At 40.1% G+C, this 22479-nt stretch overlaps 1 protein-coding gene across 1 annotated transcript in view; it reads right to left on the reverse strand.

Moving 5' to 3' along the window:
• Positions 1-21693, reverse strand: part of Impact (impact RWD domain protein) — a 34851-nt gene extending 13158 nt beyond the window's left edge. Inside the window, exons 1-5 of the mRNA XM_004853141.4 lie at positions 20420-21693; positions 19292-19420; positions 17984-18036; positions 16601-16663; positions 1920-2005 (exon numbers count right to left, since the gene is read on the reverse strand). Of these exons, the coding sequence (XP_004853198.1) occupies positions 1920-2005; positions 16601-16663; positions 17984-18036; positions 19292-19420; positions 20420-20455 (367 nt within the window). The 5' untranslated portion in view covers positions 20456-21693. The remainder of the gene's footprint in view (positions 1-1919; positions 2006-16600; positions 16664-17983; positions 18037-19291; positions 19421-20419) is intronic.
• Positions 21694-22479: the final 786 nt, after the last annotated feature.

Here is a 22479-nt window from a genome sequence, read left to right on the forward strand (position 1 = left end):
TGGTGGTGCACGCCTGTAATCCCAGCACTTGGGAGGCTGAGGCAGAAGGATCACTGAGTTTGAGGCCAGACTGGGCTACATAGTGAGTTCAGGGTCAGCCTGAACTACAAAATAAAGTGAGTCTCTGTCTCAAAGAACAAAACAAACAAACAAACCAAAAAAAATAAATAAATGAATAGAGTATATTTCCCAAGATCCAAAGGGAAAAATAGTAACTGTGATGATAATTTTACCTATCAACCTGTCTAGGCCATAGTACTCAGACTATACCCAAGTAATAGCCACAGTACCCATATTAACTAGTGTTTAACTGGTCTAATACTACTCTAGATGTTTCTGTGAAGGTATTTTAAGGTGAGATTAACATTTAAATCAACTGATTCTGAATAAAATATTTTGGCCTCCATAATATAAGTGAGCCTCTCATCTAATCAGTTGAAGACCTCACATGAAGACTCTTTAGAGTAAGAGGGCATTCTCTCAGCAGGCTACCTTTGGGCTCAGAACACAACACGAACTCTTCCTTGGGTATCCAGCCTGCTGGCCATCCTTGCAGATTTTGGACTTGTCAGCCTCCACTGGAAGTTAAGTCCTTAAAATAAATCTCTCTCCCTGTACACAGAAACACATACCCCTTCTGTTTCTCTAGGAAACCCCAACACAGTAACTTTACAGAGGAGTAACTCTACCCTAACCAAGGGATCGAGGCAAACATCACCAATAATAAAGTACACTGATGTGATCTCGATAGGATGCACTGTGAATGACACGCTATCATTTTTGTGATATCCATGCCATAAATAGCTAATCTCACCCCAATCATTAGAAAACACAGGATAAATCCAAACTGAGAGGCAGTCAAATCTGTATACTTCTCACAGATATCTTGAAATACAGCAAAATCAGATCACAGATCATAAAAAGTTAAGAAAAATGCTTAAAAAATGTTGCCTAGAATACTTTTATTACCATTTTAATTTTAATAGAAGCAATACAAATATTATTTTTGATTTTAATAGAAACAGTACAAATATGTTTCTATAGCAACATAACAAAATCCTCTAAAAAATATATACTACTATCTACTGTAAATGTATACTGATTTTGATAGGGAGTCCTAAATAATTGGTTCCCTATAAATAATCTTCTAAAAAATTAGTAAGTAAACTACTGGGATTCTTTTTTAATCTCTCTTACCCCACACTGAAAATAATTCTACTAGTGGTAACAATAAAATACTAATTAGAAATATTACCCAGTCAAATGGAGCGATTTTTTCTCTTTAAAAGGGCTTTGTATAAGTGGAACAAAAATTAGCAAAATGAGGTAATAGGAGACATTAGAAATTTCCATACTATCATTCACTTAATAACTCAATAAAAGATTAATAATAGAGCAACATATCAATTTTCAAGTATTCTACAATTAGATAGTAATAACGGTTGCAAAAATTGGGGAATATACTAAAAACTACTTCAAAAGTACACTTTAAAAGGATGAATAATTATGGTATGTGAATTATACATCTCAATAAAAAGTCAATTTTAAATTAAGTTCAATATCTTAATCTGGATCAAAGTTCTTTTCTATGTATACTAAATTCACTTAAAGCTAATATCTAACTTATATAGATTATTTATAGATTCATGAGGAATTTTACAAAGTTCATTTAACTTAACAGTCAACTAGAACAGATTTTGGACTCAACTTCATTCATCATAAAATGCTGTAAGAGTATAAAACGAAACCAAAGAGACTGACCCTTACAGAAATTATCATTATTACATGTATAAATGAACTTCCCAGAAAAACTTCTAAACCAGCACACAGATTTTCATATAAAATTTCAATTAGAATATCTGTATGAAAGTTCAATTATTACAAGTTAAAAGGACACTGATGGACTTTTTCAATCCTACCTGGTTCTGTCAGCTGAGACTTTCGCATTAGAACATCTCTTATTTTCTCCACCCACAGGTAAAGAATACTTTCACCAATATTCTCTCTAAATAAAATTCAGGGGAAAAATGTTATTTCAAAAGATTTCCTTTTCAATTTCAAGAAAATAGATATAGGTACAGCTCAAGACATTTATGAAAAATCTAACCATAACTCTGACAAAAAAACTTTATGAAAAGATAAGGTTTACCAATATTTGTGTTTGAATGTTTAATATAAATTGGTTATATCAACATTAAAAATTCCAATTTGCTCCAAAATTAACTTAGCATACTTAAGCAGAAAAGATGCAACCACAGAGATTTCTGAACTTGAAACAGATGTACTACCTAGATGTTACTGTGACTGTGTTTCTATCAGTGGATATATTCTCAGTTTTGTTTTGTTTTCTGGGACAGGACCTTGCTATGTAGCCCAGGCTGGACCTGAACTCACAATGTAGCCCAGGCTGGCCTTGAACTCTCAGCCATCCTCCTGCCTCGGCTGGCACTACAAGCATGTGCCACCATACCCATGTTAATCTCAGCACTTATTTTTCTAAACCTTTCAAATAATTTCAAACCGTTTATTTGGTACACATATCACTTAGTATACTTATTGTCATGCCTGATCTGTCTATTAAAGAATCTGAAATCTCTCTGCCTATACTCTGATCTGAAGTTTAAATGCCTGTTACTCTTCTGTAATACTGCATGGCCACAATATAAACTAGAAAATGGCTCTCAGTGGCCAGGAAATGGCACTTTTGACTTCACCATCCTGTGGGATTTAAACAACTACTGCCAGAGGCTGAGCAAATGGTCAGAAGTTGCCCATGTTCAGGGATTCTTTATACTTTGTAACATTCCCACTTTGTGCACTTCCTGTGAATCTTCTCAAATCCTTCTCTCCTTTCCATCTAATCCCCCTCTGTGTGATAAGGACTCCTCTCTAACAACTGATCCAACTGAACTCACTGTCCCCTGGCAGTTCCCAGCACCTTCTCTTGCAGCTGTAGGCACTGCTCCTCCTCCCTCCCCATAGCCTCCTTCTGTGAGTACAGGGACTGCTGCTCCCCCCCACCTCCGAGCCTCCCACTGCAGCTCCCTCTCCCTCACTCTCCGAGTTGCCTGTCACTTCTAGTCAGTTCCTGAGTCCTCTGCGGCTGATCTCCCTGCCAAAGCCTCCATCTACCCAACGGTGCTGTTGGACCTGACCCTTGTCCATATCCTATGATCAATGTAACTCCACCTCATACTTGCCCGGACTGCAGTTCAGGGCCCCTGCCTTACTCGCTGCTTCCCTATTCTCACTTCAAGAGGTGGCAGGAACAGGGGGGATAATTTGAGTTCATGTTCCCTTCTCCCTGTTCAATCTCTCTCAGGTCAATCAATGTTTAGGTTCCTTTTTCACAGATCCTACTAGATATATTCAAGAGTTCCAATATCTCACTCAGTCTTATGACCTTACCTGGGATGATCTAAATGTCAGCCCTCTTTAACCCTCTCACTTGAGGAACGAGAATGCATTTGGTCTTTGGGTCAGGCCACTACAGATGATCACAAATGCTTTGAGCCTAATCTTCAGGAGGGTGCTGTGGCAATTCCCTGAGCCAACCTGTTGGGATTTTAACCAGCTAGATGAGAAAGGACAATCCCCAGCTCGCAAAAGCTGTAACTATATGGTTATTTGCTTAGTTGAGGAACTCCACAAGGTGGCACATATAGCAGTTAATCATGATAGACTTAAAAAAACCACCCAGACAAAGGATGAAACTCTGGCCCAAATCATGGCCTGTTTGGCTGCTGCCCTCACGTGTTATACGGACCTTGGATCCAGAGGGCCCAGAAGGTCAATTTATTTCAAAGATGCATTTTATTTCTCAGTCCAGTGCTCACTTCAGCAGCACATATACTAAAAATATTCCTCCGTCTGCCCCAGATATTTGTAAAAAACTACAGAAACTGGGGATTTGTCCTCAAACATCACAAGAACCATTAAATTTGGCTTTCAAAGTTTATAATAACCAAAATGAATGTGCTCAGCAGCACATTACTGAGCTACATCAGATGCCAGCCTCCGCCATAAGAAACCCTGCAGAGTTGGCTACCAAAGTAACTAATAAAGGATCAAAGGCTCCCCAGACCTGGGGTGCCCTCCAGGGCCATATTTCTTTTTTTTTGGTACCAGGGATTGAACTCGGGTCCTTACGCTTGCAAGGCAGGCAGCAAAACCACTGAGCTAAATTCCCAGCCCTCTAAGGGCCATATTTCAACTGCCAGCTGAATGGTCACTAGGCTAGGGAATACCCATAACCCGGGATTCCCTCCAAGCCATGACTTTCCTGTGGGAGTCCCCACAGGAAGTCAGGTTGTCCAGCTCTAGGAGCTGCCCCTCCCACTCCCAGGCCATGACAAACAGGACCCCTGACTGGCTCCTTCTCAGACCTTCTTGGCCTGGCCACCAAGGACTGATGCCATCTGGAGACCACTGAGGTCTCCTGGACCATTTCAGAGGCTGAGCTCTGGGTAACTCTTACCATGGAGGATAAATCCATCCCTTTCTTCCTTGACACAGATGCTACACACTTTACCTTGCCTTCAAGGATCAACCTTCTTGGCCCTAATTACTGTTGTGAGGACTGACAGCAAAATCTCCAGACATTTTAGGATGCCCCCAATTTGGTGTCAACTGGGCCAACAACTTTTTCCACACTCATTATTAGTTATCCCCTCCTATTCCATTCAATATTTAGGTTGAGATATCTCAGCTAAGCTGTCAGCCACTCTGACCATCCCCTGGACATAGCCAGTGCTTATAGCTGCTCTAGTCTCTCCTTCCCTACCTCGCCCCAAGGCTACCATCTCCCTTCATCTCAACCCAAATCTAGGATTTCTACCCCATCCCTGGCCTCATCCCAAAAACCTCTTAGCATCTCTCTCAAGCCTAATTATCCTTACCAGCCCAACAATATCCCATCCCTGGCTCTAAGGAGTTTACAACCTGTTATCTCTCACCTATTGCAACACAGTCTATTAATTCCTGTCAATTCCCCTTACAATACTCCCATTCTCCCAGTACCGAGGGCAAATGGCTCTTATAGGCTGGTACAAGATCTCCGTGCCATTATTCAGACTGTCCTCCCCATAAACCCTGTGATGCCAAACCCTTATTCTTATCCTCTATCCTTTTATCCACCACTGACTACTCTGTTTTAGATCTAAAAGATGCTTTTGCACTATTCCCCTAAACCCCTCCTCACAGCCTCTCTTTGCCTTCACTTGGACAAACCCTGACATTCATCAGTTCCCAACAGCCTGCCTGAGCTGTCTTGACTCAGAGGTTCTGGAATAAGTCCCCACTGTTTTGGTCAGGCCCTTATGTGTGATTTACTCTTTCATCCCTCCTCCTCTCATCTTATACAGTATGTAGATGACCTCCTCCTCTGCAGCCTCTTGTATGAGTTGTCCCATAAAGACAACCTTTTACTATAGCATCTATATGCCAAGGGATATTGTGTCTCCCACTCTGAGATCCAAATCTCTTCCCCATCTGTCACCTATCCGGGCATCATTCACCACAAACATATCCAAGCCTACCTCCAGATCTCATCCACTTAACTTCCCAGATACCAGTTCCTATTATCAAGCAACAATTTCTTTCCTTTCTCAGCATATTAATGATATTTCTGCCTCTGGGTTCCCAGCTTTTCTCTCTTCACTAAACTCCTCTCCAAACTTGTAAAGGGAGATGCTACTGAGCCCACAGATCACAAGATCTTCCCCCACTAATCCTTTCACTCCTTAAAAGAGGCCCTAAAAACAACCCCCACTTTGGTCCTCCTAGACTTCACTCAACCCTTCAACTGTTAATACAGTAGAATACAGGAGATGTGCAGTAAGGGTTTGGACACAAGATCCCAGCCCATGTCTGACTGTGTTTCTGTCCAAACAGCTGGACCCCACTGTCAGAGGCTGGCTGCTGAAGCCCTGCTACTCCTAGAAACATTCAAAATCACTAGACATGCTCCACTCACCTTTTACCCTTCCCAAGACCTTCAGAGACCTGTGTCTTCATCCCTTACCTTATTCAACTCTATGAACTTTTCATGGAGACTCCTATGGTTACAATCATCCTGGGCCCAGATTTTAATCTCGCCACTCACTTTATCAATCCACCACTCCTTTCTAGAAAGCCTGAACCATATGACTGTGTGTCTCTGATACACCTAACAGCCTCTTCTTTTCCTCACATTTCCATCTTCCCTCTTCCCAACCCTAACCACAACCTGGGAGTTGCCCACCCCCACTTCCCCTGCCAGGGCAAGATACACTATTGTCTCCCAAGACTCCATCACAGAAGCTGCAGCTCTTCCCCTGTCCGCTACCTCTCAACAGAACTAACAGAACTAACTGCTTTGACCCATACTCTTACACTAGCTAAGGGCTTACAAGTTAACATCTATACAGACTCAAAGTATTCATTTCATACACTACATAATCATGCTGCTATCTGGGCAGAAAGAGGGTTTCCCACCTCTCAAAAGCCTTCAATCATTAATTCCCCACTCATTAAAGCCCTTCTTCAGGCCAATCTCCTACCAACATGGGTAGCTGTGCTTCACTGGAGGTGAAACAAGTGACTTTCAGACCCTACAGCTTCTGGGAATGCCTTTGCAGATAAAACTGCAAAAGAAGCTGTTCATCTCTCCCTCTATGCCCGCCAAGGGTCAGTATTTTTCCCTTTCCAGCTTCACTCTGATCTATTCCTTTTTGAGACTCAACAATATCAGGACTTCCCTGCCAAAGATGGATGTTTCCTAAGTGAGAGAAAATTCTTTCTCCTCACTTCACAGGCCCACACCATTCTTTCATCCATTCCTGACAATTTTTATGTAGGCTATAACCCCTAACTCATCTGCTTGAGCCTCTTATCTGCTTTTCCTACTGAAGACCCTCCTCAAAACTATCACTGCTCAATGTTCTGTTTGCCAGGTAACCATTCCTCAAGGCTCCCTGAGGCCCTATCCGTTCCCTACACATCAAGCGTGAAGTTTTTCCCCAACTCAAGAGTGGCAAATTGATTTCACTCACATGCCATAAGTGTAAGAGTTATGAAGTCTAGCCCTTCACAGGGTGGAAAGAGGCCTTTCCCACAGGCTCAGAAAAACCTTCAGCAGCTGTTTACGTCCTCCTAGCTGATATCATCCCCTAGTTTGGCCTTCCCACCTCTTCAATCAGACAATGGACCCGATTTCATTAACTCAATTACCCAGGAGGTGTCTGAGTCACTTGGTATACAACAGAACAATCACACCTTCTACTGGCTTCAGTCATTTGGGAAGACAGAATGGGCTAATGGCCTCCTTAAGGCCCATCTTACTAGGCTCATGCTCCAACTCCATAAGGATTGGGTTTCCCTGCTTCCCATTGGTCTCCTTCACATCAGACCCATGCCCAGACTATACAGGGTATAGTCCACTTGAGATTTTATATGGCCACACCTTTTCACATGGGCCACACCTCAGCCAAGAACCTATCCCCATTGAAGACTAGCTCCTTGTCCTGTAACAGGTCTGAAAAGATATACAACACACTGCTAACCTTCTTCTGCCTTTTCCTGACCCCAGCCTCATGAGGATGGCCTGGCTAATAAATGGGTTTGGTTTTTTTATATAAATGGGTTTTAATAAAACACTTAAATTCCTAGTCCCTATACCCTAAGTGGAGAGGACCCCTCCTGGTGATCTACAGCACTCTGATGGCTGTTTGTCTCTAGGACCCTCCTAGATTCATCAATCTAGGGTAAAACCGTGGCCAACTGACAGCTTGCCTGACCCCTCCTTGTGAAAATCACCAAGTAATCTCCCCTACTTCCATCAGGCTGACCCAAATTCCAGAAGATACATAGATGACTTGCTTTTATGTGTCCTGCCATTTTATTTACTTTCTTCATTCAGCCTGCTTTGATCTTACCTGATTTCACCCTCAAACTTTCACTCTGGAGTCATACATATCTTATGTGGACAGAAGACCTCTTTTTTCAGGACACTCTGTGAGTTCTCCCCAGAACAGATTGAGTTTTTTTCCTTTCTTCTTGCTCTCCTTCTGTTCAATGATTAATAGTAAGAACCTTGAACATCCTGTTTAAAACTCCAACTCAACTGTCTTTTGCCTCAGGGATGGAATCACTTCTCATGCTCATGCTTGTCAATGTTGCCTAGGTAAACATCTCCCTGAGCCCTTTGACTCAGTTAGCCTTACTCTTCTCTTACCATGCTCTGCAGTCACACCCCAGCCTCTTCCCCTGCCCCAAAGTTCCCAATTAGCTCTACAAAACTTTAAAGTTAATTAATTTCCTGATGAACTGTTACGATCTATACTTAGCCAAAGACTGCTGGTTCTGTATTGCCATGTCTACAGCCACCGATATGGCTGTCCCAGTTCCTCCCAGGTCTGGGCCCTTACCAATCTTACATGCCCACTCCAACTCCTCAACAAAAATGTCTGTAGCCACTTTTCCCATCACTAACAAGACAAAAGGCCCTCAATCAAGACATGCAGCCCAACTCCTCCAATCCTATTTTGCCTGTAATTCTAAATATGAAGGCTCAATTAAGCCCATACATGGCTCCATAACCACTGATACTACGCTGACCTTCCAAGCCCCCATTTGCACTCAGTGTAACTACTTTTACTGGCCTCAAGCAACCATGCCTGCTTCCAAGTTACTCAGGATGGCCCCTTCACTCAGCCTATATATTTTCTGGACCACCCGAACTATGAGAACAATACTGCTAAATAAACAGTTACGGTTCTGCAATGGCTGCCATTTCCCATTTATAACCCCACACCCACGGACACCTTGTTACAAATCTCCCACTCACTCAGATTGCCCCATATTGCCTACCACTCCTCACAACGGATTCAAATAGACACCAAAAAGATTTTCATCACTCCTCACAATGGATTCAAATAGACACCAAAAGATTTTTCCTACAGTGGGAAAACAGGACAATAGGTACCAGTCAAATCTCCCATCAGGGACCCTTCTATCCCCTGATAGGTGCTGCCCTGGCAGGCACCCTGGGCATCTGGGAAACAGAAATCCAAAAAGTCACACACCTCTTTAACATCTACAACCAATTCTGCTTACCCAGTCAAGGTATCTTTTTCCTTTGTGGGACTTCCGCCTACTTGTGCCTCCCCACTAACTGGACTAGCCCCTGTACATTGACATTCCTTAGCCCAAAAGCAGATACTGCCCCAGGAAACCAGACCTTGCCTTCGCCATTACAGCCGAGGTCTGACAGTTTTTAGCCATACACTTAATACCCCTGCTTGTTAGTCTAGGCATCACCACTGCTGCAGGGACCAGCATAGCAGGTTTAATTACTTCCCTGGCCCACTATCACTCCCTCTCCCAAGATCGTTCTAAGAGCCTCAAGTAAATAGCTGATTCCATTCTCACCTTACAGAACCAGATAGACTCCTTGGCAGCAGTGGCTTTACAGAATCGACAAAGCTTAGATCTTCTAACTGCTGAGACGGGTGGGTTATGCACCTTTCTAGGAGAAGAATGTTGTTTTTATTCCAAACACTCAGGCATAGTATGGGATGTAGCTAAGAGATTAACAGAAAAGGCCTCGGAAATTAAACAGCACTTTTCTGACTCATGGACTAATATTTGGGGCTGGGCTACATGGCTTTTTCCATTGACTGGACCTCTTGTCTGTATCATTCTCCTCTTTCTCTTTGGGCCATGCCTCCTCAGGCTTCTTTCACAATTCTTACAGGCCCATGTACAAACCATCACCAATCAACAGGTCCTGGCCCTGGCCACTCCTTGATATGTTCATGTTCCCCAAGATTTTTCTCCCTTTTAGGCTGCCTACATGCATGAAGCAGCTATGAGAAGTTCTGCCCACTTTCCTGACCTCCCAATATATAACGACAAAAACATGGGAATGTCATCCCTGGCCTGAATGAGACTTTCACAAGCAAACAGGCCACTCTCAGCAAACAGGCTCTTCTCAGTAAACAAGACAGATAGCCATAAAGAAAACGTAGGACAGAGTATACAATCTGTCCAATGCCAAGAAGTCCAGTGATTGTCTGCACACCTGCGCTGACCGTCCTTAGACCCTCAGTCATAAATATTCCTTATGATCATAGCCCTTCCCAAAACCTATATAAATGTAGTTTTCTTTCCCAGCTAGCTGCTGACATCTGCCCAATTTCAGTCTCTGTTCACATATGGACAGAAGTAAAGCTTCTTTTTCAAAGCTTGTCTCTAAGTGGCTGTACACATGCCATTCATTTAAACAAAGAAAAACAAAAAACTCAGGGAACTGCTTAGGGAGTCAATTTATTAGACCTAAAAGACAATCAATTCAATAACTTTATATTCATACTTTTTTGGCAAAATATTCTATTGCCCATTTGATCTGATTCCAAATAATGTTTAGCTACCTCAGATAATTAAATTAATTTCAAAAGGTCACTGGGAAAAAGAACATGTCATGGGCTTTATAGTCATGTCCACAGTTATGTTAAAAGCCAAATATTTACTCTTTAGGGAATGACACTAATTTTAGATTAGTTTTGGTATCCATTTCAAAGATATCACCACATTATTTCATAGCAACACTTTATCTCCTCCCTCTGAAGATCCCCTGAAACCATTCTCTTTATCACCACTCATCAGCACTCACCAAAGGAAACAAGCGTAAACTAGAAAATACTATTTTATAACAATTCAATGCCCTCAAACCCTATCTCAAACGAGATCACCACATTCAGGGAGGTATGGCTGTAGACTTAAATCCTATCTCATACATAACTGCTAACACTAAAATCAACCTCTATGCATCCTTTTATAACTTTTCTTTTTGGAGAGAACAAAAGTCAACTGAAAAAGTTTTTTTAAATTGAGAATGTTGATCAATTTCTTTTAAACAATACCCATTCCAACCCTCTCTTCTCAGTGAGTTAGTGTAACTGAGACAATGTAAGGTAAAATGTATTGAGTATACACTAAACTCTAAGCACGTTTTACATATATACCAACACATACAATGAGAAGAACTTACAGAGGTCAGTTAACTTGTCCAAGATGGTCTTATAAGTAGTAAGAAGCCCACAGCTAGAATAAGAATCAGGATGAGGTTCAAAGCGCAAGTCAACTACATTTTCCTCTACTACCAAGCAGCTATGACCTCAGGCAAGTCAGCCACTTGAACTCTCTGAGTCACAGTTTCCTTACCAACAAGATAAGAGGTTTAAAGCAATTTGTCTCTACATGTCTACAATTTCTGCTTATAAGAAATAAAAAAATTTTAAATAAAAATTTTAAATATTTTTAAAAAATAATTTCAAAATAAAAAATGTCAATTCTCACACCCACTACATGTTGCTGTGGGGGAAGGGTAATGAATGAGATAATGGATTCCTCTTCTCGGTGTTTTTAATCACTATCCTAACAAAATCATAGTTTTGTATATAATTGTTTCCTAATCTCATTCTATCACAGTCTTTAAATCATTGCCATCCTTCATAATGACACTGATGTAATACTAATACATATATTTACTAAATACTATATAGATGACACATAAAAAATACTTTGGGTATATTAGCTCAGTTAATCCTTACCATCACAGTTTGAGACAGGAAAATCATCCCTCAGTAAATATAAATTCACAGTAACACTTTTTTTTAAATAACACCTGGAAGAATTTTTACAACTAAGTAATTTTTCACAATAATAAAGAAAAATTGCTTCAGATTTCCTCTCCCTGGCCCGTGGCTTCCTGCACAAATATATACAACAGTACTTCTGCTCAGCATCATTTATTGACTACTTCCTTCTTCACCAGCATTTAACAAGACTGTCACTGAAAATTCAACATAAGAAAGTAACAGTGGATATAACAGGTTGCCTGGGTAAAAGGAAAGTCATTTTTTTCCTTTAGGCCCTGAAAATCTACCACTAAATCAGGCAGGGGATACACATATGTAACCCCAGCTACTTGGAAAACAGATGCAGAAGGTTATCAAGCTTAAGGCTAGTCTGGGCAAACTAGAAAGACCACCTTAAAATTTAAAAAATAGGAAGGGCTGGGAATGCAGCACTCCCTGGTTCAATTCCTAGAATTGAAGGGGAGGGTTGGGGTTTTTTCGAGTTTATTATTGTTACTACTGTATCTGTGTTTTCTTTTATGACAACAATTTGTTCCTATCTTTTAACTATCCACTAGAATTTGGAGTGATTCTTACCAAAACAACTAGTTTTTAAATTTTTGTCATCTTAATGAATCTTTTATAGAAACAGACCTCAGTTAAACTTACAACGGTGAGAGTCCACTCTGCTAAACCTCTCTTCTCCCTCAAATGGCCTTGGAGGAAGTATGCCAAATACTAAAAACTCTGGTACAAAATTTGAGAACTACTCATTATAGATTGAGATGCTAGGTTTTTATCTATAAAATTAAATTATGGTAAAAGAACTAAATATAAACAACCTGGGACAAAATTCATTTCAACTTGGATTAATACAAATATTTTATTTGACCTAGTTTGTGAGTAACTTAAATAGTAGCCTAATCTAGAATAAGCAAAACAAAGTCAAGCTACTTCTGACCCTAATGCTACCTATGGCTCTAGTATCTGTATATTTCATTTTCCAATATTTGTATTTGTTGACTTAACATCAAAGCTATTCACAATAATGTTTAAGCTATATAAATAACCTTAAACTAATCACTTGATCCCAATTTCAGGCATCACATTTTCTAAAGAATGAAATTGAATAATATGACCCTTGTAGTCATAACAACAAAAACATCTAACTGTTTGCTACAATTTGGATTTTGAATGACTGCTTCCTCCTTCAAAAAAAAAAAAAGCCCATTTGTCAAAGGCTTGGGCCCCAGGGTAGGATTACAGGGAGGTGGTGGAGCCTTGCAGAGGTGGTAAGTAGCAGGAAGTCTTCATGTCACTGGGTGTAGGGGACCGCAATATTAATTATGGCCAAAGCAGGCTGTAAGCAGTGTAGGCTGTAAACAGTTAACTCCTCAACTGGCTCATTTTAAGAAGTGAGTCTGACTGAAGCTTATATGACTTACAGAAGCACCTCATAAGCACTGCAGAAGCGTGTATGTTAGCATGACCTTTCCACTAACGGCCACAGCTGAGATCAAAGTAATGGCCTGTGAAGCTGTGGGGCTCAATATGAGATAACATAGTAAGTGAGATCAGAGTAACTCACATTCAAATTCTATTCCCACAACTAAAACCTTAACTAGAAGGACAAGGTTATAATTGTAACCCTATATTTTGTCTGTTCTGTTCCTAATTCAAGAATGCTTTGTCTTTTCCTTTACAAGCCTTACCTGCATTAATATCCATAGCAACTGCACAACTGCACGTCCTTGCATGTAGCTCCCCTTTAGCACGTAGCTCAAATTTAAGCCAATTTGATTACCAATAAAAATCAGCAGCTTAGACTGACTAGGGCCTTTGCTGGTTGCTCAGCACTGGCCATCCTGGCTCCCCATTTCTCTCTCTCTTTAGTTCTGTCTTAAGAGTTTTTCTTCAACCTTGCACCAGAGCACTGAGAAGGAAACTGGAATCTACCACAGAGCTCTCCTATAACTGGGGGTGTGCCCAAAGAAATGTGTGGTAAGCCTCAGGCTCTTCCTCCTTCTTCTTACTCCCTGGCTCATGATGTAAGGATTTTGTTCTGTCATAAGCTCCTGCCACAATGAGCTGGCTCCTACAGACCCCAAGAAATGGGGCCAACTCATGAGATAGGAACCTCCAAAACTGTTAAGACTGGAGATCTAAAATTTGTTACAGTAACAGAGAACTAATATTAATTCACTAAACTCTGAAGATGTCAACTGCTTCAGACCTACATGATTTTCCTCACAGTTTTCTCTACCAGAAAAGTCCTCCATTGATTACCTAGCAAACTCTGTACACTAAGTCACCTTCACAATGGAATCCACCCTGACAGTCTTATTCACATCATAAGAGATAAGTTAGTCGCTAAAACTTCAAACACTGCTACTATAACACCTATACAAAACTTCTCAGTAAGCATCTCACTATATTGTATACACATTCATCTTAATTTGTGTGTGTTTGTGGTGCTGGGGATTAAACCTAGGGCCTCATGCATGCTAGCCAAGTGCTCTTGCATTCTACACACCCAACCCCTTCATCTTATTTAGTAAATCTCAAATTCCTAACAGAGTGTTAGTACACAGGAGATGTTCAATAAATGTTTACTAAAAAAACTATTTTCTTTCTTACCTTCCTACATAAGTTGCAACTAACCACAGATTATCTTCTTATCTAGGCAAAAAATAAAATTCAAAATGATGCTAAATACATAGTGTATAATATTTAGAGTCATAAAAACTATAAACATTAAGAACACATTTGTATTTTTAATTTTTGAAGCTCAATAATTTTTACTTACTGCCCCTGCTGGAAGTACATAGAAAATATGATTAAAATTTGTTACAAAAACCTATTAAAAGATCTACCATAGAAGGTATATTTCTATTTAGACCACATATTTAAAAATAATACCACTACACTAGGGTTATTCAAGCACTTTTAAGAAGCAGACAATATGACCCACATTTCATATTTAGAACAAACTGCTTTGTAATTTTTGAACCTTCTTAAAATTAGTATTTTTGGGGTTTTTTGGTACCAGGGATTGAACTCGGGACCTTGCGCCTGCAAGGCAGGCAACAGAATCACTGAGCTAAATCTGTGGCCCGTAAAATTGAACTAGTTAGAGAAGACAGGCAAATTGTTTCCTATTGGCTGCTATCTCTTAGCAAAAAAAGAACTTTGGGAACAAGGAAAGGGTACATGGGTAGCCACTGCCAAGGTATGACACTGTGCATGAGTAGGAAAAAAAAATCTAAGTGATGAATGTGATTAACATGATGGAAGTCAAGTGTGGAAAAATTTTTGAGAAAGAAGGAATATCACCAAGTTACAGAGGTCATTTAAGATACTAGCTTAAAAATGACCATCAAATGTATAATTAAGGTGCCAAGGGCGAACAAATTTGCAGTACAGTATACTTATTCTACTTTAAGGGGAGAAAAGCTGGCAAATAAGAGTAACTGGATTACACAAAAAGCTTGTTAAGAGTACAAAAGTTGGAGTGGCCAGTGGATAGATATTAAAAAAAAACCATTTAATTGATGAAATAATGTTTATATTCTGAAGGTACACACAATCACGACAAGGGGACCCAAGAGAGACCATTCTTCTTTCAAGAAGGAACGAGCAGAATGGATTCCACAATAACTTACTATTTTCTAATTAAATATTCTGGATCCCAGGGAAACAAAAGGGGTACTATCACTGTACCTAATGGGGTGGCCACCTAGAACATATAATAGAATGCTTACTAGTTCCTGGATTAGAATAAACCAGTATTACAGAATAGCATTTGTTTTACTATAAATTATTAAAATCATAATACATTTATGATTTTATAAATTATTAGTACTACAGAATATTATTTGTTTTAATATAAATTAATATATCCCATTAAAATCAATCCAAATCAACCATATCTTCTCTGGACTAATGTAACAGCCTCCAAACGGATTTCTCACATCTTTTCTTCCACATCTATCCTTCCAATACGTCTCCACATAGATATAGAAAGATCTTTCAAAATGAAAATCTTATCACTGGCACCCTACTACTTAAAATTCTGCTTCCAATTTTCTTAGGAAAAAAATAAAAATCCTTAATCTAGTCTACAAAACTCCATAGTACCTTCCCTGCCTACCTCTCACCCTCACTCTCAGTGTCCCCTCCCTCCCCTCTCCATATCATTGTTACTATGTCTGCACACAGAGCCTTTACAAATGCTATGGCTTCATTGCAGCTGGCTTTGCCCTACTGACTTAGCCTTTAGTCAAACAAGCTGCCCCCTGACCTCCTGGAAGACTTGTTTCAAATTCAGTTAGCCCAGTACTGCCTATCTTTCTTTTATAAAACCTATCACAGCTACAGTTTTACATTCATTAATGATGTTAATAATAATATCACCCCTCCTATCAATTGTAATTGCCTTGAAAATAAAGGGATCATTTCTGGTTTTGCTAACCATGTGTACCCAGGATCTAATACAGTACCTGTCATGTAATATTGGTTGAATGAATGAAAGCAGGAAGAAAAAACACAGTGTATCAACTCTAGCCTTATAGCCTACACAAGAGAAACTGCCAAACTTTAGAATTAACTAATTAACAATTAGAACTAACTAAATGTTGTAAATTTAATAAATACTGGTTAGAATTCTGCTGTCATAAATTTTAGTCTACATATTCTATGAAAATATACAAATAAGAGCAATATCTTTGAATTTCATGAGCTAGCTAAGTGTTTTTATATCTATTAGCTCTAAATATTACTGTATTTTTGTAAAAATAGAAGTCATATCAAATGTGTATATAAAATTACATAACCATTCCAGGTCTCTTCAAGTCAATTTTTGTTAATGAAAAGGCAGTTTCACAAAAAAGTTTAGAAAAGGTACTAACATATCACATATCACATATTTAACAAATGCCCAAAACAGAATCAATAATAGATTGTTTTAATCACCTGTCACTTACATATATATTTCTTCAAGGTTGTTGGATATATTCACACGTTCTTGCCCTCTAAGCCAAGGAGCACTATAATTGAATAAAACACAATAAAGATCATGGAGGGTTGTGTTTATAATTGAAACATAATTTACTCATTGTTTTGTTTTTTTTCTGAGACAGGGTCTCACTGTGCAGTGCAGGCTGGCCTTGAACACAATATGCAGCCCAAGCTGTCCTCAAACTCTCCAGAGATCCTCTGCCTCAGCCTCTTGAGTGCTTCGATTACAGGTGTATGCCACCAAGCTTGGCTAGTTTTACTTAACTTTCTAAAAGTACTCATTTTCATTAAAATGTTGTCTTGTACAAATCTATACAGTTCCAAAATACTTTCACTGGCATTAATTTAATCCTCTCAAAAAAAAAAAACCCATGATAAAACCAACACCAGTATTATTCAGTTTTAATTATTTAAAAAACATAAATGACTCCATAAGGTATCATGAACCTACCCAAGTTTTCATATGAGACAGAACAGATTGTGGAATCTAAGTTTCCAGGTTCACAATATTTACCACAATACCAGCAGTTCCCACTGTTTTTCTAACTTATATCTTGAAAATAATTTTAACAAGTAACCCAGCTGCCACGTGACTGTAAAGCAAAAAAACCTCACACATATATAATATATATAAAAGGATACTTATGCTTACAAACATTTTATATTATTTACAATAAAAATTCACAGAATCATTTTATTAGCAATTTTTATGGTTATGATTTTTAAGTCCTCTCTCAAAAATAATACTGTTACTAGGTAAAAATTGTAATAAGATTTTTACAGAAATTTGTTCCCACAGTTCATACATGCTACTACTTTAGGTCAAAGGGGTAAGGCAGATCACATGTCACTTGCATCAACAGGTCATGATTCATAAAGATTAAGCTTGGACTTCTAAGAAAAAGGTTCTTCAATAACAAGGGAGAAGGGGGAGGGACAATCACTAGAAGTACTTCCTGGAAGGTAGGCAGCCTGAGGTTGATGTTCACCAAGGAACTGTGATTAGGTCAGCAGAACCAGGATAGGAGAAACTCTAAGGGCTAGGGTTTCCAAATCACTAGGCTGAAGAAAGAGGAAGGTTTTCTTCCCCATCTCTAAAGAGAATTCTATAGCTATTTTATCACTATGAAATTCATGATCCTCTTTTATACAAGTAGCATATTTTAAAGTGTTTTCATATCATTTAACTTTTTTACTTAAAAGCTCTATGAAATGTTAAAAGGTACTGTATTCTTAATTTCTATACATCTTAATAAAAAGTATTCTATGTAAGCACAATGCACAGTACAGAGAAATTCTGTGAAAGTATAATCTTTTTATAAAAATATAAATGTAGAAATATGGCTTACTTCAATTGATAAATAGGTGGAGCTGTAGCTGGGTATTCATTCGGCAGCATCACCTATAATGCAGTTTTAAAAAAATCTGTTTATACTTCACTTCATCATGGTTTAAAAATAACTATATTTACATAATGCCAATCATTGAACAAATTTTTAGCTTGCCAAACCCAAAACCAAACCATTGTTTTGTTAGATCTTAAGAGCAAGTCCTCACCTCATATTTATGCTTCTAAACTAGTTGTTAGTGATATTGCCCATATTTTAAGGAAAAGCTAATTATTTCCAGATCACATATAAAAGCAATGAAAGTTAGAACAAAAAGGGTAAAGAGACCAGAGATGAAAGGAAAAGGAAAACTGGAACAGGGGCATGATATGCTAATTCCAAATGGACGATGACATTATAATATTTTTCAGATATTTTTTGAAGAAATACTAAAAGAATATTGTGAGATACTGCTGAATATGGTATGTAAAAAGCTAACATATAATAGCAAACAATCCACATTTCTTCTCAAATCAGTATTTTAAAAAATACTGACAAAATTTCAACTTATTAGTATTTATGTTGAAAGTACAGGCAGTCATCAAAGAATAAGCACTAATGAAGATGAGGGGTAGGAGAAATAAGTAGAAAAAAAGATATGCCATGTAGAGGAACCTAATAACCTTAACAAATACAAACATTATATGCCATACCATGAGCAAAAGATTAATAATATCAACGCGAATGAAAATCAGGATAGGGGAACTGGAGGAAGAGGCTGGGAGAGAGAGGTCAGGGGATTAAAAAACAAAATAGCTGTACTAAGTGCATGTACCCTTGCCCAAAGATGACTGTAAACTGCATGTACTGCAAGCATGCACTAATAAAAATTTTTTAAGTACTAACACAGAAAGCCACATTAATTATATCCTAACCACTATTCTCACTAAAGGAATGAGCATCTACTCTATAAATCATCCACATTGTTAACCTATTGTTCCTTATAAACGTTAACCATCTTTCCATTTTCACTCTCTTCTATAAGCTGGATGGAAAAATGAAAGGAAGTGAAACTCAACTCTGTCAATGTCACATTAAGACTTTTAATAATTAAAAGAACGGGTCAAGAAATATTGAAGCAAAATGAAAGCATGATTTGAGGGTGATTTGAGATTTAACCACTCCTGTTTAGATCAGAAATCATGCCGTGACAAAAGCCAGTAACAGTATTTTAGAAAATGCTGTAATTCATGCAAAAATAATCACGAGAATAGTGGTCAATCACATAATTTGAAAGTAGCTGTAGAGAAGCAGGAGAAAAAAAAATACCTGCAAGCAAATTGTCCATTTGGGATGATCTTTGTCATCGCTAACTCTAATACAAAACACTCTGGCCCGTTCATCAACGACACACCATTCCTCGCCATAAATGGCTGCCAGTGCTTCAATTTCTTCATTCTGAAAGATGGTTTTTTAAAGTCAACAAATGTAAATACCCTAAAAACCAGTCCTCGCTATTTTATACGGTATTAGGATTCAACATCACTAGCCTGGATGAAGGATCCCCTGATAAACCTCGGGATGTCATATGTTCATACCTGTGGGTCACCACGTTCTACTTTCCTGAGTGCTTTCCTGACCCTGCTGCCAGGACTGGGACTAGCCTTAGCAGTGCAAGGCTGTGGTTCTGGCCTCTTTTGCAAAAAGATACAGGCACGTTTCTATGTCCTGTCATGAGGTTCATGTGATAAATACATCTTTTCTGACTGGCAATTCTCCCACCCCACGCCCAGCCCTAACAGCCTTGCCACTGTCTCTATATTCTTGCTGGGTATCTAACTTGTTATCTGTTCCTGACATTTTTTTTTTTTAATTTGGGCCCAAAGCCGATAGAATTTCTTGTATTTTTGGTAATCAAGCCTCAAAACAGTTCAGAAATTATTCTCTTGGTTTGGGATTAAAAGGGGGAAAAAACCTTGCACCTAACGGTGAAAAATGGGACACAAAGTATGCATTGCATTCGACTTTACAGCATCTCATTTTGCCCTCGTGGCCCAGTAGGAAAAGCCACATGAGCCCCCACGTGAACTAAGCCCAGGCGCAGGTTCAAAATCACGAAGACGGTGACATTCGGTGGGCGCGCGAGCGAAGTCAGGGGTCTGAGTGACCCTAACTGCAAAGGCGAACACGGGCTCTTAAGAGGCCAGTCTGAGGTGACTCGGCCGCTACAGGGCCTGGGACGGACCGAGTTTCAGCCTGCGGCCAGGAGCGGCCCAGGGTCGTGCTGATGACTAATGAGGACACCGCCCGAGGAGAGACCGGCGCACCAGCACGCGGACTACAGCGCAGCCGGGCAGCCGCGCTGATGCGAACTCGAGGGCCCCGGGCGGAGCAGGCCCAGGACGCAAGGCGAGGCCGAGCTGAGTCTGGAGGATCGGCGCCCCGCCGCGGCCTCACCTGCCTCTGGTCGTTCCCTGCGTTCCTCTCAGCCATGTGGCCCGGGAGCGGAGTCGCTACCTCCCACTGCCCCGGTCCGGCTGCTGCGCGGCCGACCCGGAACCCCAAACCCCAGCGCTGCGCCACCCGCAACTGCTTCCGGGTTGCGGGACAGATTGGGCGCCAGAGGCTCGCTCACTGCGCAGGGGCTTCAGCCTGGGGCCGCCCTCCCGGGCCTGGCGCCCGCCCGCTCGCTGCAGTGCGCCAGCGACCCAAGGGAAACCCGGGAGCTGCAGGAAGCCTTCTGCGCTGTGCGGTCTGGAATTTCGCTTGGGCTGGGGGCTTCCTCTCCCTCACTGCGGCTGTCACGGTGGGAACTCCCTGTGGACTTGGGGACTCGGGATCAGCAGCCCGTCCAGGAAAGGACTCGACCGCAGTCCACAGCCTCGGACTCGGCTTTATGTTTCAAGGCAGGGTTTTGGGGTTAACATATTTAACTTGTCTGATTTAGGCAAAGAGGAAAAATACAACTCCCAACCTGTTAGATATGCAGAATTCGTGGTCTCACAACATCAAAGAATGAAGTCCTGAACCAAAGGAGGAAGTTAGGAGTTTTATTAGAAATAAGGGGAATAGGTCTTGGGTTTCCAGGAGGGGGTCCTGAGTGGGTCAGACTGCAATCAACATATAGGATTACAAGTATAGACGCTTAGCTAATAGAGATTCAATAGGGAAACAAGTCATATAGCAAGGAACATGCAAAGAACAAAGGCATTTTGGGGAAGGGAGGAGAGTATGCGTCCTAATGCTCTGGTCACATGCCATGTGTCTGATGCCTATCTGGCCCCACTGGGCCAGGTGGTGCTGATTACAGTATAAGCTCAAGCTGTTTATGTGTAGGAAGGCATGCAGACATGGTTGTTCAGAGTCAACACCAGCCACAATCTTTGTATCTCATCTTCGGTGCTGACTTCCCAAGGGCCCAATCTCACTGTGACTGCGTATTAATTTTTATCTAACTTAGCTGCCTATAATACCTGAACATTTTTCCTGACAACATTATACCACCAGCATATACAACATATACAACCAGCATATGGATCATTGTTTCATTGTGAGAAAAAAAAAAGTTAAATCAATTTGTCATTTCTTCCCCACCTCAATACACAGATTAAATGTCACATTCCAACATATTGGCTATGAATTTTATCAGTCGCCTAATTCAAGATACCTCAATTAAGACATTCATCCTGTTGCTTGGGAGACACTCCACCCCATTCTTCTCATGCAAGTACACACACAAAAACAAAGAAAAACAAAGAAATATACCACATCTTACCTTTCTCTTCTCTTCTTTAATCATGAGCATTTTCCAGCCCCCTATAAAGCTTTTCTCAGATTAAGGGTGCACTGCCAAAGTACCTGAAGTTATTAACTCAGCAGACATTTCTGAAGCTCTTACTGTGCCAAATATTGGACATGCAAAGCCAAATGTCACATATTGCCTTTAAAAAGCTAAGATATGTGGGGACAAAAGTAAATCAACTATTAAAATGGACTAGAAGTGTATCCTGTTGTGTTAGTGGTACATAGAAGAGCTTGAAGCTTTCTGCAGTAATCTATTGTTAAGTAGCTGTTATAGCTTGTGTCTAGATGTCCCCCCAAAGATTTATGCAGTCATAGGTGGGGCTTTTCAGAGGTGGCTGGATGTAGATTGTGTGACATTGGGATTGACTCATGGGTGGGGTAGCCTGGACACAATATAAAGGACAGAAAGACTCTTGCCACTTGCTACTGGTGACTTGCTGTGCTGTCTTCTGACTGCCATGAACTGTTTCTCCTCTGTGATGGCCCTCTTCCATGTCACCCTGCCTTGGAGGCAGACAACTATGAGCTGAAATCTCTACAAACTGTGAGCTGAAATAAATCTTTCCTCCTTTAATTTTGGGTGTCAGGTTAGGGCTCAGTATTGTTCATCACTGTATTCCAGCATCAAAAGCAGTCTTGGCGTATCGTTCATACTCAAAAAATGTTAGTTGAGTGGTGCCTAAGTTAGATGGTTGGGAAAAGGGCTCATCTGG

The sequence above is a fragment of the Heterocephalus glaber genome, unplaced genomic scaffold, assembly GCF_053883595.1.
Source record: "Heterocephalus glaber isolate CG9 unplaced genomic scaffold, H.glaber_assembly_v1.0 deba00000331, whole genome shotgun sequence".
Classification (NCBI taxonomy): Eukaryota; Metazoa; Chordata; class Mammalia; order Rodentia; family Bathyergidae; genus Heterocephalus; species Heterocephalus glaber.